General features: G+C 39.4%; 1 protein-coding gene and 1 pseudogene across 2 annotated transcripts in view; one reads left to right on the top strand and one right to left on the bottom strand.

Annotated features, from left to right (window-relative positions):
* Window positions 1-5,324: 5,324 nt before the first annotated feature.
* Window positions 5,325-8,089, top strand: LOC146476671 (uncharacterized). Its single transcript, XM_085114283.1, has 4 exons — window positions 5,325-5,515; window positions 5,640-5,712; window positions 6,218-6,784; window positions 7,644-8,089. Exons 1-4 carry the CDS (start codon window positions 5,357-5,359, stop codon window positions 8,087-8,089), a joined length of 1,245 nt encoding a protein of 414 aa, XP_084970409.1. The 5' UTR covers window positions 5,325-5,356.
* Window positions 8,090-17,933: 9,844 nt separating this feature from the next.
* Window positions 17,934-23,804, bottom strand: part of LOC146476670 (TNF receptor-associated factor 5-like) — a 13,453-nt pseudogene continuing 7,582 nt past the window's right edge. The window contains exon 4 of the transcript XR_014865549.1: window positions 17,934-19,388. The product of XR_014865549.1 is annotated as a TNF receptor-associated factor 5-like (transcript). The remainder of the gene's footprint in view (window positions 19,389-23,804) is intronic.

Raw genomic sequence — 23,804 nt, 5'->3', positions numbered from 1 at the left:
AACCTTCCTACTACATTTGTCATTCTTGTTACATTTTCTACTTTTGTTCAAGGTTTTTGCTAGCAATGTCATGTGTTCATTTTTTTTGCTAAAATTGCTATTGAGTTTTACTAGCAAATTTTCTTTACAACGCTTTCGATCCTGGACATAAGTGATTCTTTGTGACCAATCAAGCGCGCTGAGTAGTCACAACTGTAAACTTTGTTCACGTTAAAAATCAGAATAGTCGCGCGAAACACTTGTTGGATTGCTAAAAATCGATATTTGCTTAATTTATAAAGCTACTATAAAGTGTTTATAGCACCTGTTGTTAACCACCCTTTTCATTGCGAAGTTGTCGAGAGTTGAAGGTGACAAAGAAGCGAGAAGCTAATTCCTTGCTTGTAAGTTTTACATGCAAATGAGCGCTCAAACACCCGAAGTTGTCAAAACTCCGACCCATTGTTCCCGTTTTTTAGTAGGTTACAAGGTCTTGCTTGCGCTGTTCAGTGTCTTAAATCGCTCTAGGATCGATACAACTTAAAGGCATATTTAAATCGTTGAGGGCTTTTGTTTGCTTGCCATATATCTAGTCGACTTCAGGGATTATAAAAATGCATATGTTCTGGTTGGTTGAAGAAAAAAAATTAAACATGCAGGCTGACTGTGATATTATCAGTCCGTTTTTTGCGGGTATATGTATAAGGCTTACTGGTCATACCTTGTCCCAGGAAACAGTTTCCATAATAGCCAAATAAAACGTTATACACTCCGTTTTATGGCGTGGGCATCAGATATTTCAACAATGACTGTTAGTAGCCATGGGATCGTTTGCTCTTAGAAGGAAATTCATATCTGAAGCCACTGAATCAAATTCAGCCGTGGACCCCGTTGCAAATCTATACCTTCGTACAGATTCATGGTTTTTGCAAAACGATTTTACGATCGACAATAGATTTGACTATCGAAATAGACAGGAAATAGACGGAATATACAACTCTGTTTTATGTCCTATCTAACACATCAACGTCAAGCGAAAAGACTATATTTCAAACTAGTTTGTAGTACAGTCGCGTTTTGATTGGCTGATTGCAGCGTGTGCGTTAGTTTTTGTTTAGTGTATCTTTTGTCTCTATTCTTTAACCTGTTGTCGGTGTCCTAAGTGTCATTATTTAATGTTGTGCGAGAATGTTTTGTCTCAGTAACAGAAATATTTCTTTTTAATTGGGACTAATAAGTTTTCGTGCGCATGGCCGAATTAGCTGTAGCCTGCCGGAGACACCTTAATGACTTCGATGCTGCAGCTTTTGCGTTTTACCATCATAGCATTTTCCCTCTTTGAGTTTCTGACAAAAATATTGTTCGAGCGTGGAATCTGAGCATCGGATATAAAGAAATGGATACAGGGGGTTAGTTTTAACTGTGCTGCTGCGTCAGTGGGGGAGTGAAACACGAAAATTTGGTTTATGAACGAACTTGACAGTGTAAAGTGACAACCGTAGAGGGATTCAAAAAGCTGACATTTAATTAATGGAGGATTTATAATTCCTCAGACAAAGAAATTTTTGCAACACTTTATCAGTTCGCAAATCAAAATGAAGTTACACAGAGGGCTAGTTCGCCTCTTTAGATTTTTTCATGAAAAAGTGCCGTCATAACATTCAAAAACCAAAATTCAATTGTGACACTAAATTTTCAAAGCTTTCTTCTGGCGGGAGAGTGTGCAGCGCTTAAAAAATCTAAGCATAATTGTGAGATGGGCCGACCAAGGCGGCACCATAGTTGTTTGGACATGTGGTAAAACATGGACTGGAGTGGAGTGGACTAGATTTGTAAAACCTGGACTGGATTGGTAAAAGGTGGATTGGTAAAAGGTGGATTGTAAAAGGTGGATTGGTAAAACGTGGATTGTAAAAGGTGGATTGGTAAAAGTGGATTGGTAAAACGTGGATTGGTAAAACGTGGATTGGTAAAACAATAAATGAAACAATAAACTTTATTTTGTTTGCAGATCCTTTTCTTTCTCTTTTTATCTTGATTATCCATACAGTGATCCGATCAAACAATGTCAATGGTATACATTCCAAATAATTCATTCTTTACTTTTACTATTAATTCACTTCAACATTAACTGTAACGAAATCATAATAAGCAATAATTCCCTGGTTTTCTTTATATTGTATCAGAACGTAAATGCAATATTTCCGCATTAGTTTAACGACAACAACAACAAAAAAAGAAACGCTGTTAACACTGTTGAATCAACAAAAGTTTTACAATAATGTCCAAACGTTCGGCCTAGTAACGAAACAACACAACTGAGACTGGGAGATGTTGTTTATTTATTACCATTTTATAACATTTGAATTTATCAGCTTTTTTCGTGAAATGGTTTCGAATTTATTTTTTGATGGCGTGACAGTGAAAACCACTGATACATGCATCCATAAATAGTACGGCTGGAATGAATGTTTTGACCTTTGACCAATTTAATTTTGCATAATTTAAATTTTGGCGCGAAAGCTTCACGCCGCGCTCGTGATCGAGATGGCGGCTTTCAAGCTTCCATCTCTTTCTATTAAAAAGCGAAGAAGGCAGTTTTCTTTGCCAGAGTTTAGATGGAATATAATATGCATAAAGGAAGAGATAGGGAGTGGCACATTTGGATCTGTTTATTTGGCGAAATGCACCGACGAGGAGCATTGTGTTGTCATCAAGAAACTCAAAGGGGAAGCGGCAGATGCTAAACGACGTTTCGAAAAAGAAGCTGCTATATGGCATAGCGTGAAAGGTCACCGAAACATCTCCTGTTTTTTAAAGTTTTGCCAGGAGCCCCACGCAAACATGATGGAGTATTCGTGCTTTGACTTCGGTCTCCTTGGTGTTGAGAAAAAAGTGTCCACGCTAGAGGACTTCGTCCATTTTGTCTACGATGAGTTCGACTTTTCTTCATTCGCCGACGTGTTATTGGTTTGTGCTAGAGATGCAATAACTGGACTTGCCTTTCTTCATAGCAACGGTATTGCCCACCGAGATTTGAAGCCTGGGAATACTCTCGTCTGCAACCAGCACTATGATAAGAATGATATCGCAACATCGTATGGTAAATGCCCAATAGTGTGCAAACTCGCAGACTTTGGCCTCAGCCGATCACTAGACATCCAGACCGGCTCGTTTCTGGAAACAAGAACGGAATCTACCTGTCGTGGTACCCCTATTTACATGGCACTAGAGATTCAGCTCGACGAATTGAAGTTCGCAAGTCAAGAAGATCTTCAGAAGGCTCACATCTGGTCTTTAGGTCTTCTCATGTACTCGCTTGTGAACCCCAATCTCACCAACTCGTACATGGGTGAATTTGAAGAAGCTGGAGAACCGTTCACGCAAAACGCCATGAAAGATCTATTGAGACGAAAGCAGTTACCTAGACATGACAGCAAATACACGGACCTCCGTAAACATGATAGGCGGCAGCTTGAAGATGTTTTTAAATCATGTGCACGATTTGACCCAAAGTCTAGACCCACCGCAGCCGACGCTCTCCGCCTGCTTGACAAAAGCCAGCCCTCTCATGGTTGTCACGCTTCTCAACACACAGACCAAGTGACACCAACTGATGGCAAGATTTGTATTTTGTTTTGTATTGGACGAGAAAGCGGCTAAACCCAGTGCTAAATTAACGTAGAAACCTTGAAGACTGCTATTTATTTTATTTTTTAATATTTTAGAGAATGTTTTTTGCAATTTCATCTTGAAAACATTTTTTTTTTCAGTGTCGTAGTTTTACATAAACCGATACAAAGCAATAGCCAATAGCATTACCACATTCACATTCACATTCGATTTAACTTTACAGTTTTTACACTTTTATCTCGCAATTTTCACACCCGCCCCACCCTCCATTTGTAAATTGTTTATTTATCGGCAAATTTTTTTGAATAATTGATTTCTTATACTTGTGAATAACGCGAACATTAAAAAAACATCGAAGTTTGTGGTCACAGATACAATCTTAGTTTTTCTCAAAGCGAATGTAGTTGATTCACACTTAGGTGATCAACTAGGGGAAGTGTCGTGAACAGTCACGCGTATCTGTTACGTAATCTAAGTAGTACGCTTTCGTTTTGTTTATATAGAACGTACATGACTGGCATGACAGGAACTTGATTCCTCACAGAGGTTAAAGTCGCGCGGTGGTTAAGGTTTAATTCCGTGAAAAATACTGTTCTTTGCGCCCAAAAAAGTTTGTGTGGTTTCCCGGCATAACAATCACAGCATGATATGCTTATTTCGTCATGTTAAACTTTTGCTAATGATTTGCTGAGACTTGCAAATAAATATTTTATTTGACAGTGTAAGAAACTTAAAAAATATTCATTCCTTTCACGCTATTAAGAGAGAAACGAATTAGAAAAATTATATGCATAAACGTCATTTCCTATTTTGCTAAAAGAATGGTTTATATATTGGTAGCAGTCACGCTTGTAATCTGATAAATAACAGAGGAGAATTTCGTGGTGACGTAATAATCTTCATTTAAAAATAACTCGAATGTCTAAACATGTCACTATTTCACAGTATGAATTTCACACTAAAGAGTGAGTAGAGTACTCGTAAACTGGCGAGTAAAAATTGACCAGTGTGAATTAATACGTGAGAAAAACATTGCATGTTTGTTTCAGCACACTAATTGAATTAATAAGGAGATGTTTCACACGAAAGTGTACTAGCGATAAATAAATTTATTCCCGCAAAAATTTGATTTAAGTTTAACTTTTCTACATAGCTAGGAGAAATTTTTTTTCGTTACACTAAACCTTCAAGTTCAAGAGTTCTGCGTTTGTTAAGTAGAACAAATCGTACCACAAATTTACAGATGGCTGAGCATAAGCTTATTGCACCTCTTCTGCTTATGTTCCTTTATCGGCAATGGAGTAAAGCAGGAGCCCTACGGCGCGCCTTGGAGTTAGCCGAGTGTTTTAGTATATACCACACAAGTTGAATAACTAGCTGCCCCAAAAATTATAGTTTTGAAATCCTTTTCAAAGGCAAATTGACCTGCTGTGCGCGGCCATGCCAAGAAAAGCGCGGGAAAAGTCACATGACAATGTCGGCATTCGCCAAAACTGAATTGCAATGTGTTTGCTCTGTTGAACGAAATCTTGGGGATTACGAACTCGAACTTGTGGTTTGGTTCTTTGGTTTTGGACGAATCAATAACTGGCCACCTAATTTAGAGGTGTTGCGTAATAGGTGCTCGTACATGTAGTAAGTCATATGTATCGCTTTCCTCTTTATTCAGAAATGAAATACGCATTTTCTGCCCTACCCCACCCCCACTTCTCGTAAGGTAGTTGTTCAAAGATTTTTTTTTGAAATGTTGTCGGTACAGAGAGACGAAAGTCTATCTTCAACGAAAAAATCTATCGTTGCAATAAACAGTAAAGGTAAACCTTTTTTTCCAGATATACATCAAGAAATAGAGGGGGAACCACAACTTATTGCTGATAGAAACAAGAAGAAACCGTCACCAAAGGTAAGTGCGACAATTCTTTGACAAAAACGTTTGTGACATCGAAGCAGAAGTCGATTTCTGATTACTTGACCCAATAATCCCTGATAGTTGATTTGCCTTATTTTGTTTTTACACTTCAATCTAGGAGGATGAAAAAAGACCAACTGTAAACATAGCACGCGACCAGGATGGACAGCTTCGTGAAAACAGTTTGCAAGGTAAGATCTTTTGTAGCAATAAGCCCTCTAGCTTGTGTCACGGACGTAATTTTACCCCGGGGTAAGTTTACGACTCCGAAGCAGTCTACAATCCACCATGCCTATATCAACTATTTTATTGTTAGATCCCCTCCCCCCGTTCCTACTTGAAAAACGCACTGTTTTCTTTGTAGTTCCCTTACCTGAGAATGACACGAGCTTTCTGACTGTTATGAGGGCAGGATAATTTTGGCTTTCGAATTTGCATAATTATAATAATAATAGTAATAACAATAATAATATTATTATCGTATTAGAATTTTTAATGTATTTTTAATAGTCTTCACAGTTTTTATTCACAATAAAGTTTGATTAATTCTGATATGTATTATTATTATTATTATTACTATTATTATTATTATTATTATTATTATTATTATTATTATTATTATATATTATATAATTAAGTTTTCCCTAAGCTAAATTCCAATCTGATAATTTTTTATTACTCTGGCTTTTCCTTTAGAAAGAGTTGCTGAATTGGGTAATAATGACAGTAGCGAGGAGTTACCCCTTGGCGTTATCGCAGAACTCAGATGTTATGATGGCGATCAAAGATTGCCGGTGTACAAGTGGGGTTTGACGAAAGGAATTTCTACCGATGAAGCGGCCAACGTTATACTTCAGCCATGTTTTGACCGTACACTTATAGCCACAGGTATCCCAAGAAACGTTTCCAAAAATACTGTCTTTGTAGTAGACACCTCCAAACACTTGCATGCCGCCGATGTCCGGTGCGATGATCTGGGGGCGTGGCAATGTAGGGGCTCACCCAAGTTCCATTACTCTATTGACGAAAATGGTAAATGTTGCAGCCACGAGCACCCCGACGATCGCCCAGCTGGTCACGTATTGTACACAGTACAACGACGGTATTTCAGTAACAAAAGCCTACCTTCCTTACACAAGTCCTTTATAAGTGCTCGTCAAGCATCGTCAACCTTACCCCAACATTTGGTCGTTGTACAATACATTTTTGGAGATGGAGAGCAAGAGGTGGAGGTCAAAAGCCACGGAAACAGCAAAAGGGAAGGTGCGCGAGCGTTCAAGCGTACGATACAGAGTACCAAAGAGAGTGTGGTCGAGAAGTTAAAAAACTACCCCCCCCCCCCCCATCAAGTAGCGCACGCTATTGTAGACGAGAAGGGAGAAATTATGAAGGTTGAGTCGTCTGGAGATTTTCCCAGGAATAGAGCGCAGGTTTACAACCTTAACAAAGAGGTAAAGCGTCGGAAGGTTGATCAACCAATAACCACTGGTGATCCTCTGTTGCAAATATTGGCGAAAGCAAAAGAAGAACAACAGGGTTGGAAAAAAAAAGACATACTGATCAGAGAAATACCTTTGTTTCCAGAGCCAATCATCTTTCTTGCTACGGAGCAGCAGCTGATTGACATCGAACGCTTTTGCACTAACCCTGAGAAGTTTTGCATTCTGGGAGTGGACTGCACATTTCAGATTGCTGATTACTATTATACATTCACCACCAACCGCAACTTGATGCTGACTACGGAGAAGGGACACCATCCAGTATGCATAGGCCCGGGAATTCTACATAAACAGAAGCTGCTAACTTCATACAAGACATTGCCCCTTCTTATGACAAATATCGTAGAGAAACGAGCGATGTTCTTGTCTTTGGTGCGGATGGCGAGGAGAACTTGTACAATGCAATGGCAGAAGTTTTTGTCCATGCCAAACACCTCCGTTGTGACATTCATTTGAAGGACAATGTTAAGGGAAAGCTAAATGAACTGGGCATTGGAGGGATTGCAGCCTCAGAGATCTTTTTCAACATTTTTGGATAGGCCATGGGTAATGTAGTGGAGGGCGGACTCGTGGATTGTAATTCAACTGAAGAGTTTGACGTGGCTCTCGACAATGCCATGAAGAATTGGAAAAGCTTGCACGAGAATGGAGCAAAATTCTGCAGCTATTTTGTGAAGGAAAAGGCAGATGTAATCCGCAATTGCTGCACATTCGTTCCATGTGTGGACTGGGTTTCCCACCAAAAGTTTACACTCAGAACGCCAGTGAATGTATGAACCGCCTCTTTAAAGCAGAGGATGACTCAAAATATGGAAAGAGGGCAATCGGGCTTCCACTTGCAATAGAACGCATTAGGACTGAAATAAGGCGGCAGCGAGGAACAATTTTGGCTGTCATTAATCGTGGAGAATACCAGTTAGCTGTCGAGCTTTCTCACCTTGGTGTGGAAGAAAAGGACTTTTTCCGGATGAGCGATCCTCAGAAGAATTCTCTAAAAAAGAAATTCTTTTCCACGTCGATGTCAGACGCTAGAAGTGATCTAACAACACAGAAAGAGAAAAATGGCTGACCAACGAGGGAGAGCCAAGATGGACGGCAGCGTTTTTGAGTAGTCCGTCCTGTGTAGCTCTCCGCTTCGTAATAAATGGCTGAAAAGGTAAGCGAACGCGACGAAAGTCCGCCCATCACTGGAGGCAAGAGAGTTGAAAGGCCTAGTAGCAGCAGCTCGCCCGAAATTCCTCCAAATAAGACTGCAAAGACTACAGAGCACATGGTCGAGCATGCCGATCTGTCGAGTATCTGGATCGCACTGAACAAGATACAACGGAACACTGACGAGCTTCTTAAAGAGAACAGAGCTTTGCGCAAGCAACACGAAGAACTGCAGAAGTCGCTAGAGTTCCACATCGACAAACTGGAAAAATTAGAGGCGGAGAATAACAAGCTGAAACAAGATGTGAGCTCGCTCAAGAAAGAAGTTCGCAAAGCAGAAGATGAAGTTGCCGACTTAAACGACGATCTAGATGGTCTTAAAAGCGATCTGGACACCGCTATATGCCAAATAGACGATTTAGAACAATACACTAGAAAACATAATCTCGAAATTCACGGCATTCCTGAGTCTTCAGAAGAAAATCTGTCTGACAAGATCATCAAGCTTGGAAAGGTTCTCAATGTACATATTGTCAACAATGACATCGACATCTGTCATAGAATGGCCACGAGAAGATCTAACGGCGGTCCAAGACCAATCATTGTACGATTCAGATCATACAGAGCCAAAAATGAACTCTATAAATCCAAGAAGTACCTGAAGTCAGTAAGTTTAAACAACTATTTTCATAATGCAGGAGCTGTTTATATTAATGAGAACTTAACTAACTATAGGCGTGAACTGTTCGCTAAAGTAAGAAAAGTTAAAAAGATCAACAACTGGCATAGCGCCTGGACCATTGACGGCAAAATTTTCGTCAGGAAGTCCCAAAGCGATCAAGTACATAGAGTACATGAAGTTGAAGATTTGGACAATATTCGTTAGGTTATAATCAAATATTTTTCTTTCCCACCCTCTCCCACATGTAACATAACATTATTCAAACGTTCCCTTTCAAAACCCTCGCTTCCCTTTCGCTTCATCAATTAATTATTTAAATTTTGGCGGAGAGTTTTGTAGGAGGGTTTTGTCTCTTTTCAACATGCCTTTAAAATATGGCACTTATTCCCTTCTATACAATAAGCTGCTTCGCAGTTTAATTAGTGTTTCTATTATGTTAAGTGTTAGTTGCCATAGTACACTTGTTGTACTCATCGTGATTTGTACCTGCCTTACTCAACGTATTGTGAATTGTTGTCAGAGCACCATCTGCACAAAACATTTCCATCGCAAGGCTAAACGCTATCGAACGTTGCAAGCTGTGGTTCATGAATTGCGTTAGAAAGAAATTCATAAATCTAGTGTGTATATGACCTTAAATGCTGTTTCTCTTAATGCAAGAGGCCTCAACAAATCTATCAAAAGAAGAAAACTTTTCCGGTGGCTTCATATTAGAAAATTTGATGTAATTTTTCTGCAAGAGACGTACAGCGATGCTAGCTTGGAAAATTTTTGGCGAGCAGAATGGGGAGGCGACATTTTCTTTGCGCACGGCTCAAAACACAGTAGAGGTGTTATGATTCTTTTCAGTCCCTCGCTCAGTAAAGAGGTGACGAATGTTACTGCGGATAAAAACGGCAGATTTATTATTGTAAACACCACCGTCAACGAAGACGAATTGTGCCTAGTTAATATTTATGCCCCAAACGACCAAAACCAGCAAATTTCATTTTTTCAGAAGATAACCGATTCTATTCGTGGCCAGCAAACTGACAAAATTCTTATTGGTGGAGATTTTAACTGCCCACTGTCCGCTTCCGATAAATTTGGAGGTAAAGACATTCAATTCAAAAAAAGTGTAATACATTCGATCGACGAACTCCGTTGCAACTATGACCTCGTCGATCCCTGGCGAGAACAACATCCACATGATACACAGTTTACGTGGAGAAATAGCTCCGGGAAAATCAAATGTAGACTGGATTTCTGGCTCATCTCGAAGCATTTATTATGCCGCGTTTCGAAAACCGACATTTCCGCCTATCATGATTCAGATCACTCCCCTGTCACCATCTCGATCAAGCCTGAAGACAAACAAGAAGAAAGAGGCCCAGGCTACTGGAAATTTAATAATTCACTCTTAGAAAATGAAGATTTCGTCACAAAAATGAGCTTCATCATCAAACACGCCACCCAAAAACACAAGGATGTTGCTGATAAAAGGTTATTTTGGGAAATGTTGAAAATGGAGATCCGGATATTTGCAATTCGTTTTGCGAAAAAGAAAGCCAACGCTGAAAGAAGTACGGAATTGAACCTCCTCCAAAAGCTAGAGAAAATCAACTCACGTATCGACGAAACCCCAGAAAATAGCTCCCTTGTAAACAAGGCTAGAAAACTCAAGATCGAATTAGATGAAATTGCCGTGCAAAAAACTAAAGGGTCTATTATCCGGAGTAGGGCTAGATGGTATGAATTAGGAGAAAAATGCAACAAATACTTTTTTAACTTAGAAAAAAGAAGTTATGTAAAGAAACATATAACAAAGCTGAAGACACCTGACGGTAGTACTGTAGAGGATCCAAAAACTATATTAACCGCCATGAAGAATTTTTACAATCAGCTTTACACCTCTCAAAACCAGCTTTCAGCTGAACGCTTTTCTACCTTTTTCGATTGTGAATCCTTACCAAAACTCGACAGCACAAAGCAAGACCTTTGCGAAGGTCTGATAACCGCAGAGGAATGCCTTGCCGCTTTGAAAACGTTTCAACCTAACAAGACTCCTGGCACAGATGGGTTAACAGCAGAATTTTACCTTCGTTTCTGGCCCAATGTTTCTGGTCCTTTGATAGACTGCTTCAATCACAGTGCCTCACTAGGAGAACTTTCTATCTCTCAGAGTCAAGGAATCATCTCCCTGATCCCAAAAAAGAATAAAGATCCTCTTCTGTTAAAAAATTGGCGCCCTATCTCTCTTCTAAACACAGACTACAAATTAGCAACCAAATGTATTGCGAAACGTTTAGAGAAAGTACTTCCGTACTTGATAAACGGTGATCAAACTGGGTACATCAAAGGTAGATTTATTGGTGAAAATATTCGCTTAATTTCGGATATAATTGAACAATATGAAAACAAGGACGGAATGATACTTTTCCTTGACTTTGAAAAGGCCTTTGATTCTTTAGAATGGGACTTTCTCTTTAAAGTGCTTAACTCTATGAATTTCGGTCCAAGTTTCCTCAACTGGATCAAAACGTTTTACACCAACATTTCTAGCTGTGTTGTAAATAATGGCTACTCGTCGGAATTTTTTTCTCTCCAAAGGGGTGTTAGACAGGGTTGTCCTCTTTCAGGTTTACTCTTTGTTCTAGCTGTGGAGCCACTCGCCCACCAAATAAGAATCGATGAATCAATCAAAGGACTTGAAAACGGAAATAAGATCACTAAACTCAGTATGTACGCTGACGACACCACCGCTTTCATTCGCGACGATTCATCCGCGGTGTCCCTACTAACTCTTCTCGATCAGTTCGGTGACCTTTCCGGCTTGAAAATCAATAAGTCTAAAACCGAGGGTCTTTGGCTTGGTCTTTTGAAAAGCCGATTAGGCAAAGAAGAACCTTTTGGCATTTCATGGCCGAAGCATTACGTCATTGCGCTTGGAATCGCTTTTCCTTATCATGTTCAGGTTGGGAATAAAATCAATTTCGACGAGAGGCTTGCCAAACTCAAAAAAGTTCTAAATACTTGGTCAAGTAGACATTTAACGATCTTAGGCAGAATTGCCATCGTCAAAAACTTAGCTCTCGCCAAACTTGTTTATAGTTGTTCCGTATTAAATGTTCACAAAGAATTTATAAAAGAAGTCAACAACAATATCTTCTCTTTTATTTGGAGATTTAAGCCAGATAAAGTCAAAAGAAAAACTCTGACCGGCCCAATAAGCCACGGCAGTCTTAATATGCTCAATTTTGCTGACGTTGTTAAATCGCTCAAGACTTCGTGGGTTAATCGTTACTGTCTAGCAAATGACCGCCATTGGTGTGCCCTCCTTGATTCGCTTTTAGGTAAGGTCGGTGGAACTCTCTTATTTCAATGTAACTACGATCTTAAATTATTCGACCTCAAAAATCTCTCTGTTTTTTATAAAGACGTTTTAGCTGTATGGCAAGAGCTCAATTCCAAAGATCCACGTAACGCAAATGAATACAAACAAGAAATCATTTGGAACAATCGGTTTATAAAGATAAACGGAAAATCGTTTTATTATAGATCATGGGCTAATAAAGGCATTTTGAAAATAAGCGACCTCCTAAACATCCATGGCCAGTTCCTTTCGTTCGAAAACTTCAAATGCAAATATAGCGTTCGCTCTACTTTTCTCGATTATGCTGGTGTTCTTGCGGCAATCCCTAAAAATTGGAAAAGCGAAATCGTAGGTAATCTCACTAACGGCGATAACGAGCCAGTTCCATCCCTTGACATCTCCTCTACAAAAAAAGCCCGTGTGATGCTTGCAGAAAGATCCTTTTCTCCCCCCATCGTTGAAATCAATCTTAGAAAACAAGGGTTGAATGTAAAGGCAGTATACGAGCTTCCTTTTAAAGTCACAGTCGAAAACAAACTGAGGAGCTTCCAATTCAAACTAATTCATAACATCATACCCACTAATCGCTCTCTTTACAAAATGAATATAAAGGCTTCTCCAGAATGTGAACGCTGCCTCTTTCCGAACGAAACGCTTATTCACATGCTTTGCGAATGTCCCGACGTTAAAATCTTTTGGAAAGACATAATGATGTGGTGGAATGCTAAGCGCTCTGACAACATTAGTCCTAGGAATACTGAAATCCTGTACGGTTACAAACCTGAAACGACCACCTTCTACGCGTTAAACCATTATCTTCTTATTGCTAAATATCATGTTTTTCTTGCAAGAAACCAGTCTGAGACTCCAAATTTAAAGGTCTTTCTTGCCTTACTAGACAGCAAGATCAAATGTGAAAGACAAATAGCCATTAGAAATTCCAATTACGAAAAATATAGAGCTAAGTGGACCACTCTCAGCAACTACGATGCGTGAAGCACTTTAAGTATGAAAGTTGAGTAAGGGGAATCTTTTATTATCTCTTGTATGTGTGGGTGGGGTGCGTGTGTGTGTATGTGTGCGTGTGTTGTGTTAGCATCGTATGCAGGATGACGTAGCACGTGTATTTATTTCGTAATTAGTTAAAAAGAATACAAGCAATGTAAGTACAATTTCTGTAAGTAGGTCAAGCAATGTAATGTAATGTAGTAATAGTAGTGTAACTCAAATAGTCATGTAACGTAGTATTGTTTGTATGTGTCGTTGCTATGAATAAAAAAATTAAAAAAAAAAAAAAAAAAAAAAGAAAGAGAAAAATGGAGAAACTCAATGCACTTTGTCTGTAACTCCTGAAAGAGCTCAGATAATTGAGATTCCCTTTCCTGTACTGCAAGGAATGTTTGAGAAAGCGGCGACGATGGTGAAGGATAAATCGGCGGTGTGGAGAATTTCAGACCAAGAGAATGACGTCACAGTGCATTTTATGGTCCACAGCAAGACGACAAGAAATCCCCGACAAGTTCAAGTCAATGTGAAATCTGGGAAGGCGCAATGCGACAAAGATTGTGTAAATTGGGCTAGCTACAGCATGTGTTCACATACTTTGGCAGCAGCCGAGACAGCTGACTCTCTGAAGGAGTTCCTTCATTGGTTTAAAGGGAGGAAGCGCTCGCCAAAACTTTCGGCAATTTCCAACCTGAATATGCCGAAGAACTGCGACCAAAAAGATGGTACGCAGCGAAGGTAAGGTGCCAGCAACAAATCTTCAACGGAAGGAAGACCAACCGTTTGTAGTCGGGTTGTGCAGCCTAGCAGCAACGCAGTGGCTCATGTGCCAACAAGCCATGTAGTTCCAGACCATTCCCCAGCCTGGCAGAGTCATCCAATCCATGTTCAGATGCAGCCTAGCATTAATCTTGGTATTGCAGAGAATTCTCCATTCGCCTACAACTACCCATTTGATCCAACCACCGCTCACACATTGCCTTGTTTTCCTGGGCAGGGCCACGAGCCGCCAGAAAACATGCAGGTGTGCCATCCTCAACGTCCTTAACCACCCACAGGAATCTTTACATTCGCCTTATTATCATTTCTTGACAGCAGAGTGTCCCGATGTTATAGCTGCGCGCACTCTCTGAAGCCAGAAGGCCTGGTACCACAAGCACCAAATGACCTGGTAGTAACAACAAGACTACATCGTAAGTACGTCAAGGATGGCATGCAGCATGTCTCTCCTAAGGTGTCTTCAGTTTATTGCCATGTCAACCTCTACTGTGTCACCGCTGCGTTTCCTGGCTTTCAATCAAGTCTTTGCCAAGCGCCGTCCGACCTCGTGCCATTTCTTCTTCCAGAACACAAGGCTATGGCTTTCACCAGACTTGGCATTTCTATTTAGTTTTTTTTTTTCTAAATTAAACATCCCGACACGGTAACTATTAGTAGTATAGGTAACAATTGCTGAAAAAAAATGTTTCAACAAAAATCGCGACATTTTGCATGTAGGTACCGTCTTTTTTCATTCTTTAGCTGAAGAGTGTAACGGGCTTGTTTTATTAATTTTTAATTATGTGTAGAAAAATAAGGGGGGGGGGGTCACACACATAACTATTAGACGCACTAGAACGATTAGTATATCAAACAAGTTCTACACTTGAGAAAATTAGGTTTGGTGAAGTAACCGGCGTCACGTTTACATTTCCTATGACATCACTACATTGAGTAAGCAGTTTGGTGTAAATTTTAGCGTCTCCGTCATAGAATAGGAAAAAACATAGGCGAGGTTTAGTCTCACGGAAACTAACACGCGCCGCTTTATTAGATTGGATCATAGTCGTTATCGAGATATATATGTAAATATTAAGCAAGTAATCAACAATGTTTGTTAAAAGCATTTCTATCACAGGTTTTTTTTGTGCCTGCAAGAGGTTACGATTACGATCTTAAAAAAAATTGATGCAAAAAAATCGCGCTAACTTTAGTTCACAGCTACTAAGCTGAAGAGTATAACGGTTTTTTAGATCACCTGTCGAATCAGGGGAGCATCATCATGTATTAGGTTTTTCATCATCTTGTATTAAGTTTAGCGAGGTGATCAGCGTCACATTTACATTTATTGTTGCTGTTGTTTCGTTACTAGGCGGAACGTTTGGACATTATTGTAAAACTTTTGTTGATTCAACAGTGTTAACAGTGTTTCTTTTTTGTTGTTGTTGTCGTTGAACTAATGCGGAAATATTACATTTACGTTCTGATACAATATAAAGAAAACTAGGGAATTATTGCTTATTATGATTTCGTTACAGTTAATGTTGAAGTGAATTAATAGTAAAAGTAAAGAATGAATTATTTGGAATGTATACCATTGACATTGTTTGATCGGATCACAGTATGGATAATCAAGATAAAAAGAGAGAAAAAAGGATCTGCAAACAAAATAAAGTTTATTGTTTCATTTATTGTTTTACCAATCCACGTTTTACCAATCCACGTTTTACCAATCCACTTTTACCAATCCACCTTTTACCAATCCACCTTTTACCAATCCACCTTTTACCAATCCACCTTTGACCAATCCACGTTTTACCAATCCACCTTTTACCAATCCACCTTTTACCAATCCTCCTTTTACAATCCACCATTTACCAATCCACCTTTTACCAATCCACGTTTTACCAATCCAGTCCATGTTTTACAAATCCAGTCCACTCCACTCCAGTCCATGTTTTACCACATGCCAGTTGTTTAGCGGTCCGACCTTTACCAAGAAGAAACTTTAGCGGCAACTGTACTTTCTCACGGTGAGGGTAAAAGGAGGATGTGGCATGGCGTGCGAAATAGCATAATTATGCGAAATACAATTTATGTGTTTTCGGACCAATTTTATAAGAGCAGCAGCTTTTTTATGCTGCGGACTGAGGATTAGATTGTCTGATCGTTAATTTGGAAGAGATGACAGAACTGTTTATGGCTTTCGCATTCAAGGAACTATATGAGTAAATCCGTAGTAAATTATATTACTAGCGTGGCAGCGTGAAGTGATCAGCACAAAAAATTGTTCCTTTACCGAGAGCAAATAATAAAAATTTATCTTCTTTTATCTTCTTTGAAACCCTCGGTAAAGGATCAATTCTCATACCCTGTATGCTTGATGATTAATTTATCATGAGGGGGAAAATTGCCGCTGACTAATATTGGGATCTGAAGGGAGTTTGAACAACAATTTGACCAAAATGCATTTGTGATAAGAATAGCTTCATAACCTTTCACACAACCAGTTGTCATCTGATTTATTTTTTCTAGAGCTTTTTCGCTTTTAAACCTGAAGGGAATAGGTTGGGAGGTCTGGCACTGAAAGACCTTAATTAAAGACGGATATGTTTAGTTCGATAACGCGTCACTGAACTGCCTGAATATCGCCGTATTGGCTGGCTCAGCAGCTCAACAGTGACTTGCGTACTCGTAGCTCGACAAAAATGTAAGGTGAGAAAAAGTAGAACATATTTTTCCCATGAGTTAATTACAAATTTTTTATTCGTTACGTTGTGTAACCGTCAAAGAGTGCGATAAAATGACCGAGTTTAAATTTAAAATTTCTCACATAATTGTTTTGGCCTTGGACCGATGTCATTTCTCCAGTCTGTTGTTGCTTTTTGTCCAGGCTACTCGCTGCCACGTTCTTTTTGTCAACTACTAGAAATTTAATTTATTCAAAGTTCCTCAGTTGAATGAGAAAACTATTTTAAAGCAGTGTTCATCATTTCTTCATTCTCACTTCCTAACCAGCGATCAGACACGTTCTATCCCAGGCCTTTATTTTCTAATCCTCGATCTGTTTTTTAGTTGTTCAATATTTGGCTAGAGTCCGCAACATTGAAAAAAACTGCTGCTCTTATAAAATTGGCGTGAAAACAGGACGCGCTCTTCAGTTTATTTATTTCTTTAAGTCATTCGGCATATCTCGTATTCGCATAATTATGCCATTCGGCAAACTCATTCCGTATTTTACCCTCACTGACTTTCTCACACCTCCTTTTGTGCTAAAGTCGAGAAAGATCTTACTTCCGCCAACCAAACAAATTATCAAGCACACTATTCAGAACCTTATAGTTAAAAACAGAATTACTGGCCACTGCTACTTGTCTCATCATCACCACTCCTAGAATCTCGTTTATTTACTTTTTATCCAAAATCCACAAACTTAACAACGCGGGTCGACCAATCATTTCTCCCTGTAGGCGCTCTACTGAAGCTTATTTCTAGCTATGTAGACAAGATTATGGCGCTCATCGTGTATTCTTTGCCTTCACGCATTAATTACAATCATCACGCACTTTCAAATTTCCGCAATTTCAATTTCCCCGGTGGAGACCAGCTAATTTTAATTATCCTGAACGTCCCCCCCCCCCCCCCCCCCCGCGCCTCAGCCAACAAGATAAAGAGCTAGTGAATCTGTTTGGGCATCTTTTTATTGAAGGAATCGAGAGCAGCCCCAGGGAGGGAGGGAGGGTAAATCAAACAGCTTAATGACCGAGCGAAGGAAGCTAAAGGCGATCGAATTACTCAGTTCAATCAGTCAGTGCCAGGTGGAAACAGCGTGGAGTCCTAAGGCTAATAAAGTTATTCCTCTGGAATATGAACCACTAGGTGCATGGCATCCTCTGTACATCGTCATTCCGAACGTCTTCAAGCACATAACTATTTTTTCTATCAACGCACTGTGGTAAATGATAAATCTTTATTTAAACACGATAAAATTCATCAGGTACAGAAAGGTGAAAAACATCTTCATGTTTAAAATCTAAATAACAATATTACTATTTCTAATAACTAATTACAACTTTATGTGAAAATGGAGTTTTATCCTCCTTCAAAACAAGAATTATTTTTACTCTTGGCCACACTTTCAAATTAATCGTCTATGAAACTCGGAAATCGTGGGCCTTCCATTTCTTGTTTTATTCCAGTTATGTTCCTTGTTTTACACACGGTTATCACGCTAATCAAAAGCCACGAGCTTCATATTTAAAATTTTAAATAATATTAGTTGTAATGTAAAAAAATTTTCAAATGATGACTTCTCATATGCTTCGAAACTTAGGCAAAAACAAATAAATGAATAAATAACTATGCATCGTTTGTTTCACGACCAAGTCAGAAGGGGCGTGGGTGTATTCCTGATATGTGACAAATTGATTTGCATCGCATTAAGTTACCAACAGTTGCATAGTCTTCATTCACGAAGAAAGTTGAGATAAGGTGCACTTAAACAGGCAGATGAGATGACTTAGCTATTACAAATTCATCGGCGGGCTATCCTTCAAAACCAACTTATTAGTCGGCCTAAACTATCGACTAACGGGACTCATCTCTCACCTTGGGTGGCACTACGCAACTAGGCAGAGAAATTACAGGGAATCGAAAAAGAGGTACAAAACAATTAAAAGGTATCTTACCGATAAGTTCAAAACGTCAACACCGTGACAAGAAAAAATGGTCTATTGTTTGTTTTTTTAATAAACCGTTTGGCCTATTTTCAATCGATCGTTTTACTACGTTTCAGCCATTGGAAACAAACATCAGTGCAATCCCTTTAAGTGCGCTATATTCTCGTATTTGTCTTTGATGGAAAATTTTGCAACACGCATCGTGTTTTTGCGTAGTTGTTATGTAGATCATCACTTATTCTCCTTTAAATTGTAGTAACACACAACGTATTTCACACACATTATCCCATATAGGATAATGTTGTAAAAATCGGAAGATGGGATTCTTCTTATTAGCTGCCCCTCCTCTTTTTCTCTGGCTTTGAAAGACAATATCTTTTCTGAAGCCGTTCCTGTCATAAAGACAATCCTACAAGAAGAAATGTAATTTAATCAGTGAACTAAGACTTGAAAAAACTGTAAAAATGTACGTGTATAAAATGCATCGACAAATTTGGTAATTGTACAATTGATTGCCGGTTTGTCAGTGTCGCTTTAGATCTTTTTAATTCCGTTAGATTTTAGATTCTAGCAGTAGGTAATGTATGCCATTAAGGGTAAGTAGCCCTCTCCACCTGTTTCCATTTGAGCACCGATAGTCGGTACTCGCTACGGACTCGGTGAGGCTCCTGCAGTCGTCAGCCTTCCAACAGAAGGAGACCACACTCTCTTCCTGAAGAATTCAGCTTGGCTTTATTCTCTGAAAATCAAGACAATAGTATGTTAATTTATTTGAGTACTAAACTGCAATGGAAACATTTATCTGTTTGTTCGATCTCAAATTTATTGCTGTATCGTTCACGAATGAATCTATGCGATTAAATCAATTTCCTTTTCAACAATGAACGCAGGTAGTACCGGATTAAAATCGTGATGATGTGTATCAATACTTTGTTGTTCTTGTGGTTCTTCATTATACTCTGTTTTTTTATAAGAACCTTTTTTATAAGAACGTCGAGGCTGAGATTAACTAAAATTTTAAGAACGTATTAAGAACATTCCTCAGGCTGAGAGTCATTAAGAACATTTTCATTTTGCTAATCTGTATATAAAATCAAGGTAACAAAAGTACATTAACCAAATACTTAACGATAGCTTTGCTGCATGTACTGCATGTGAACTTTTTTTTGCACTTTTGCCACACAATCTGGTAAATTTATGTCTCGTTGTGAACCTCTACGTTCAATGCTTCTTCTAAAGCCAAATTTAGCTAGTGTTGGTTGGCGAGACATCTCGCACGTGGCATCAGAGCAAGCAAGTCACGCAAGTACAGCAAGCAACTTGATACTATATCTCAGCAGGCAATTGTCACAAAATTCATATTATTCATGTTTTCGTTGTTTTCATTTCATGTTTGCATTTTCATGTTTCGTGTTTGCATGTAGAATTTTAGTAGTTCCTTTATCATTATCTAAATTCGTTACGTTTTTTGTTAATTATTTGTAGTCTTAATTCGTCGTATTTTTTTTTATCAGTCAAAAAATTTCACTAGTATATTAGTAGTTATTGTCTTAGGAAATTGTGTGTAGTATTGTAATTTTCAATGTAACCTAACTAACTATTATTATTCCCGTTACCGTATATTTTGTATCTTATTGTGTAATCAGCATTTATTGTACATCTTGTTGTTAGCATTTTCTGGAATCTTCTTTGTAATGTCGTAATTGTGTACAGTATTTAAATAGAGGTCAAGGTTGTTGTTGTGTAGTTGGTTGTTATTCTTGGAAGGAGAAAAAGGACTGAGAAGTAAGAAGAACCAAAAAAGTTTGTATTGCAAGGTCGAAGGCGAAATTGTTCAAGTCACTGTCAAGAGCCATTGGCAGGAGCCGGCCGTGTTTTCCTTGACATAAACCCTTTTGTCGGCGGTGGCGAGTGAACAGGATTTCAAGGCGTGTGCATAGAAATTAAAACTGAGTGCGAAGGAGTCAAACAAGTCGGGAACAAACAAGAGAAAAGGCGCCAGAAGAGAAGAAGGAGAGGTTTGTGTGAACGGTTGTTGGTGCGGTTTGTTTATGCGAGTGGTTGATGTAGCAGTTTGTTTGTGCCTGGAGAAGACTTCAAAGACAAGGAAGGACTGAACTGGACTGAAATAAGTAATTTAGTTTAAGATAATTAATTAGGTTAAGAAAGTTTTTTTTTTTACGTTACCAGTTATTGTGTTTACTAAGCGTTTATGTATACTAAACTTATTAAATTTGTTGTTTTACTTAATCTTTTAGCGTGTTGTGGGTTTGTTGGAAGGGTTTTGTACAGTCCCCTTTTAAATCGTGCCTCACAAGGGAGAGATCCATGTCCCATTTTTGGTGTCAGGAGTGGGATACTTCTCCCTTGGTCTCTTTCCCCGTACATTACTCAGACGCAAAGACGCAACACATTAATATTAAGAATTAGTATGGCTGAGAAAAGCTCTGATTACAAATCATGGTCTTTAGATGAGCTTAGGGCCGAAGCCAGGAAAAGATTTGTTCTTTTTACCTCTAAAGATGGGGTTAAGACTCTAGCAAGCAAGCTTAGGACGCACGATAAACTAATGTCCGAGAAAGAACCTATTACGGAAGAAAAGGCGGACTCTGTTCAAACTGTGGACGAAGAGAAAGCAACCAATCTAACGTTTGACCAGCGGTTACAGCTGTTACAATTGGAAAGACAGATTATTGGGATGGAAGAAAGGGAGGCTGAAAGGAAGAAGCGCGAATATGAAAGGCAGATCGAAAGAGAGAGACGAGAATACGAAATTCAGAAAGTACGGGAGGAGGAAGAAAGGCTAGTTAGAGAGGAGGAACGACTTAGAAAACTTAGGAATGAGAAGGAAGAGTTTGCTGTTAGAGAAGCTGGAAGACAACAAGGCTCCGTTAGAAAACCTAAGTTTATTAAAATAAGGGAGATGAGAGAGGGCGAGGACATTGATGACTATTTCCGAATTTTTGAAATGACTGCCAAGGCTCAGGGACTACCCGAAGACGAGTGGGTTGGTAACTTAGTTCCCAAACTTACTGAGAAGGCCAAGTCAATTTACCTGGAAACTCCAGATCCCGCGGCACAAAATTACGAAGAGAGTAAATCAATTATCATTAAGGGTTACCAGTTAACAGCGGATCATTACAGATATAGGTTTAGAACTTCAGAGAAGAGACCAGATGAGGACTTTGTCCAGTGGGGTTACAGGACACGAAGATATTTAAATCGATGGATGGCAGTGGCTGAGGCTACGGGTGATGTAGAGAAGATATTTGAACAGTTCATGATCGAACGACTTCTTGACGCAGTGGGTCCAGAACTTAGTGTGAAGTGGATCTCTCCCTTGTGAGGCACGATTTAAAAGGGGACTGTACAAAACCCTTCCCGCAAACCCACTAAGTAATACAAGACTAAGTAATACAACAAATTTAATTAATTTAGTACACATAAACGCTTAGTAAACACAATAAACGGTAACGTAAAAAAAACTTTCTTAACCTAATTAATTATCTTAAACTAAATTACTTATTTCAGTTCAGTTCAGTCCTTCCTTGTTCTTGAAGTCTTCTCCAGGCACAAACAACATGGTCAGAGACGGTGCGATCTGGTCAGCGGTTTCCTTCTGCAGGCGCACTGGGATTCCATCGGATCCAGTTGCTTTGTTTATATCAAGCTGTTTGAGAGTTGTCAAAACCATTTCCACCGGGATCTCTAGCTCATTTAGTGTAGGGTGTGAGGGTGTGGAAGGTACTGATAGAGAGTGGGCCTCTGAAGGGGCAGTGAAAACCGACACAAAGTAAGAGTTAAACAATTCGGCGATCTGTTGAGGCGTTGATGCTTGAGAACTCTGTTGAGTGTCATTGCCAGAGCTCACCGTTTCAGGGAAGGTCCGCATTCTATTCTTGAGCTTAAAAAAGGACCAAAAGCGTTTAGGCTGCCGCTCGAGATCTGAGTCGAGCGAGCTGAGGTAAGTCTCACGGCTCTCACGGATAAGAGTCTTGGCCTTTGCACGTAATTGGCGACACTTCTGTTGTTGATGGTCAGTAGGGGATTTCTTTAGCTTAGAGCAAGCAGCCTCCTTTTTCCGCAGAGCGTGGATGATTTCACTCGTGATCCAAGGTGGGGTTTTTTTTTCCTTTAATCTTTTTGGTTGGGATAAAATCCGAGACTGCGCTCATAAATGCGTCCTTCCAAAAAGTCCAGTCAGAGTTAATGTCGTCACTGTCTTGAATAAGATGGCATAAGTTCACGGCATCAAGAGCTCCTCTGAGACCATCAAAGTGTCCATTACGATAGTCGTACACTGTTCTTTTTACTCTATGGGTAGCTTTAGTAGAGGCGTGAAATTCCGTGAACACGTCCGATTCTTTTGGACTGAGCACCTCGCATATGCGAACACGGTCCGGCACATTCGTAATTACGAGATCTAACACCCTATCACGGCGGGTGGGAATAAAGTTTAATTGCGTTAAAAAATGATCATTAAGAATTTCTACGAACGCCACCTCTTTTGTCCCTCTGGTGTTTTCTAGCGAGTCCCACGAGATCTTGGACAGGTTCAGGTCACCTCCTATTACCATATTCTCATAGGTTTCAGAAGCATGGTCAAGAAAAATATTAAATTTTTCCAACCAGCAGCCTGTATCATCGTCGGGATCTGGCCAATAAATCGAACAAAACAAAACTTTCTCATTGCAAAAAGTAGTCATCTCAGCGCACACAAGCTCTAAGTCCTCCAAGTTTTCTGCGTCCGGCACATATTCCCGCATTGCTTTGAAGGAATTGGCTTTAGCGGCAATAAGAACGCCGCCACCATTACGATCCTTACGGTCTTTCCTGTAAACAATAAAGTCAGAAAGCGGGAAAAGTTCTTGGTCGAGGATGTTTGCATTCAGCCAGGTTTCACTAATTAATACGATGTCGGCGTGTTCGGAAAAGACTAGATCTTGAACCCGATCTAAATTGCTCACTCTTGAAGTCCCAACTTTATGTTGCGATTTCATGCTTCTAGCATTGATCACAAGGCCCTTTAACAGGACACTAGGACCTCCAAACTGCGTTCTCTTTGTGATAGTAGGTCCAGGCTGGCTAATAATGTCGCCACAGAGGAGCAGCAAGCCGATAATGAAGCCACTAGTGCTGTAAAAGTTGCGGTGGC

Source organism: Pavona decussata, unplaced genomic scaffold (genome assembly GCF_977016875.1).
Source record: "Pavona decussata unplaced genomic scaffold, jaPavDecu1.1 SCAFFOLD_75, whole genome shotgun sequence".
NCBI lineage: Eukaryota > Metazoa > Cnidaria > Anthozoa > Scleractinia > Agariciidae > Pavona > Pavona decussata.
This window is presented reverse-complemented; position numbering and strand designations above follow the sequence as displayed.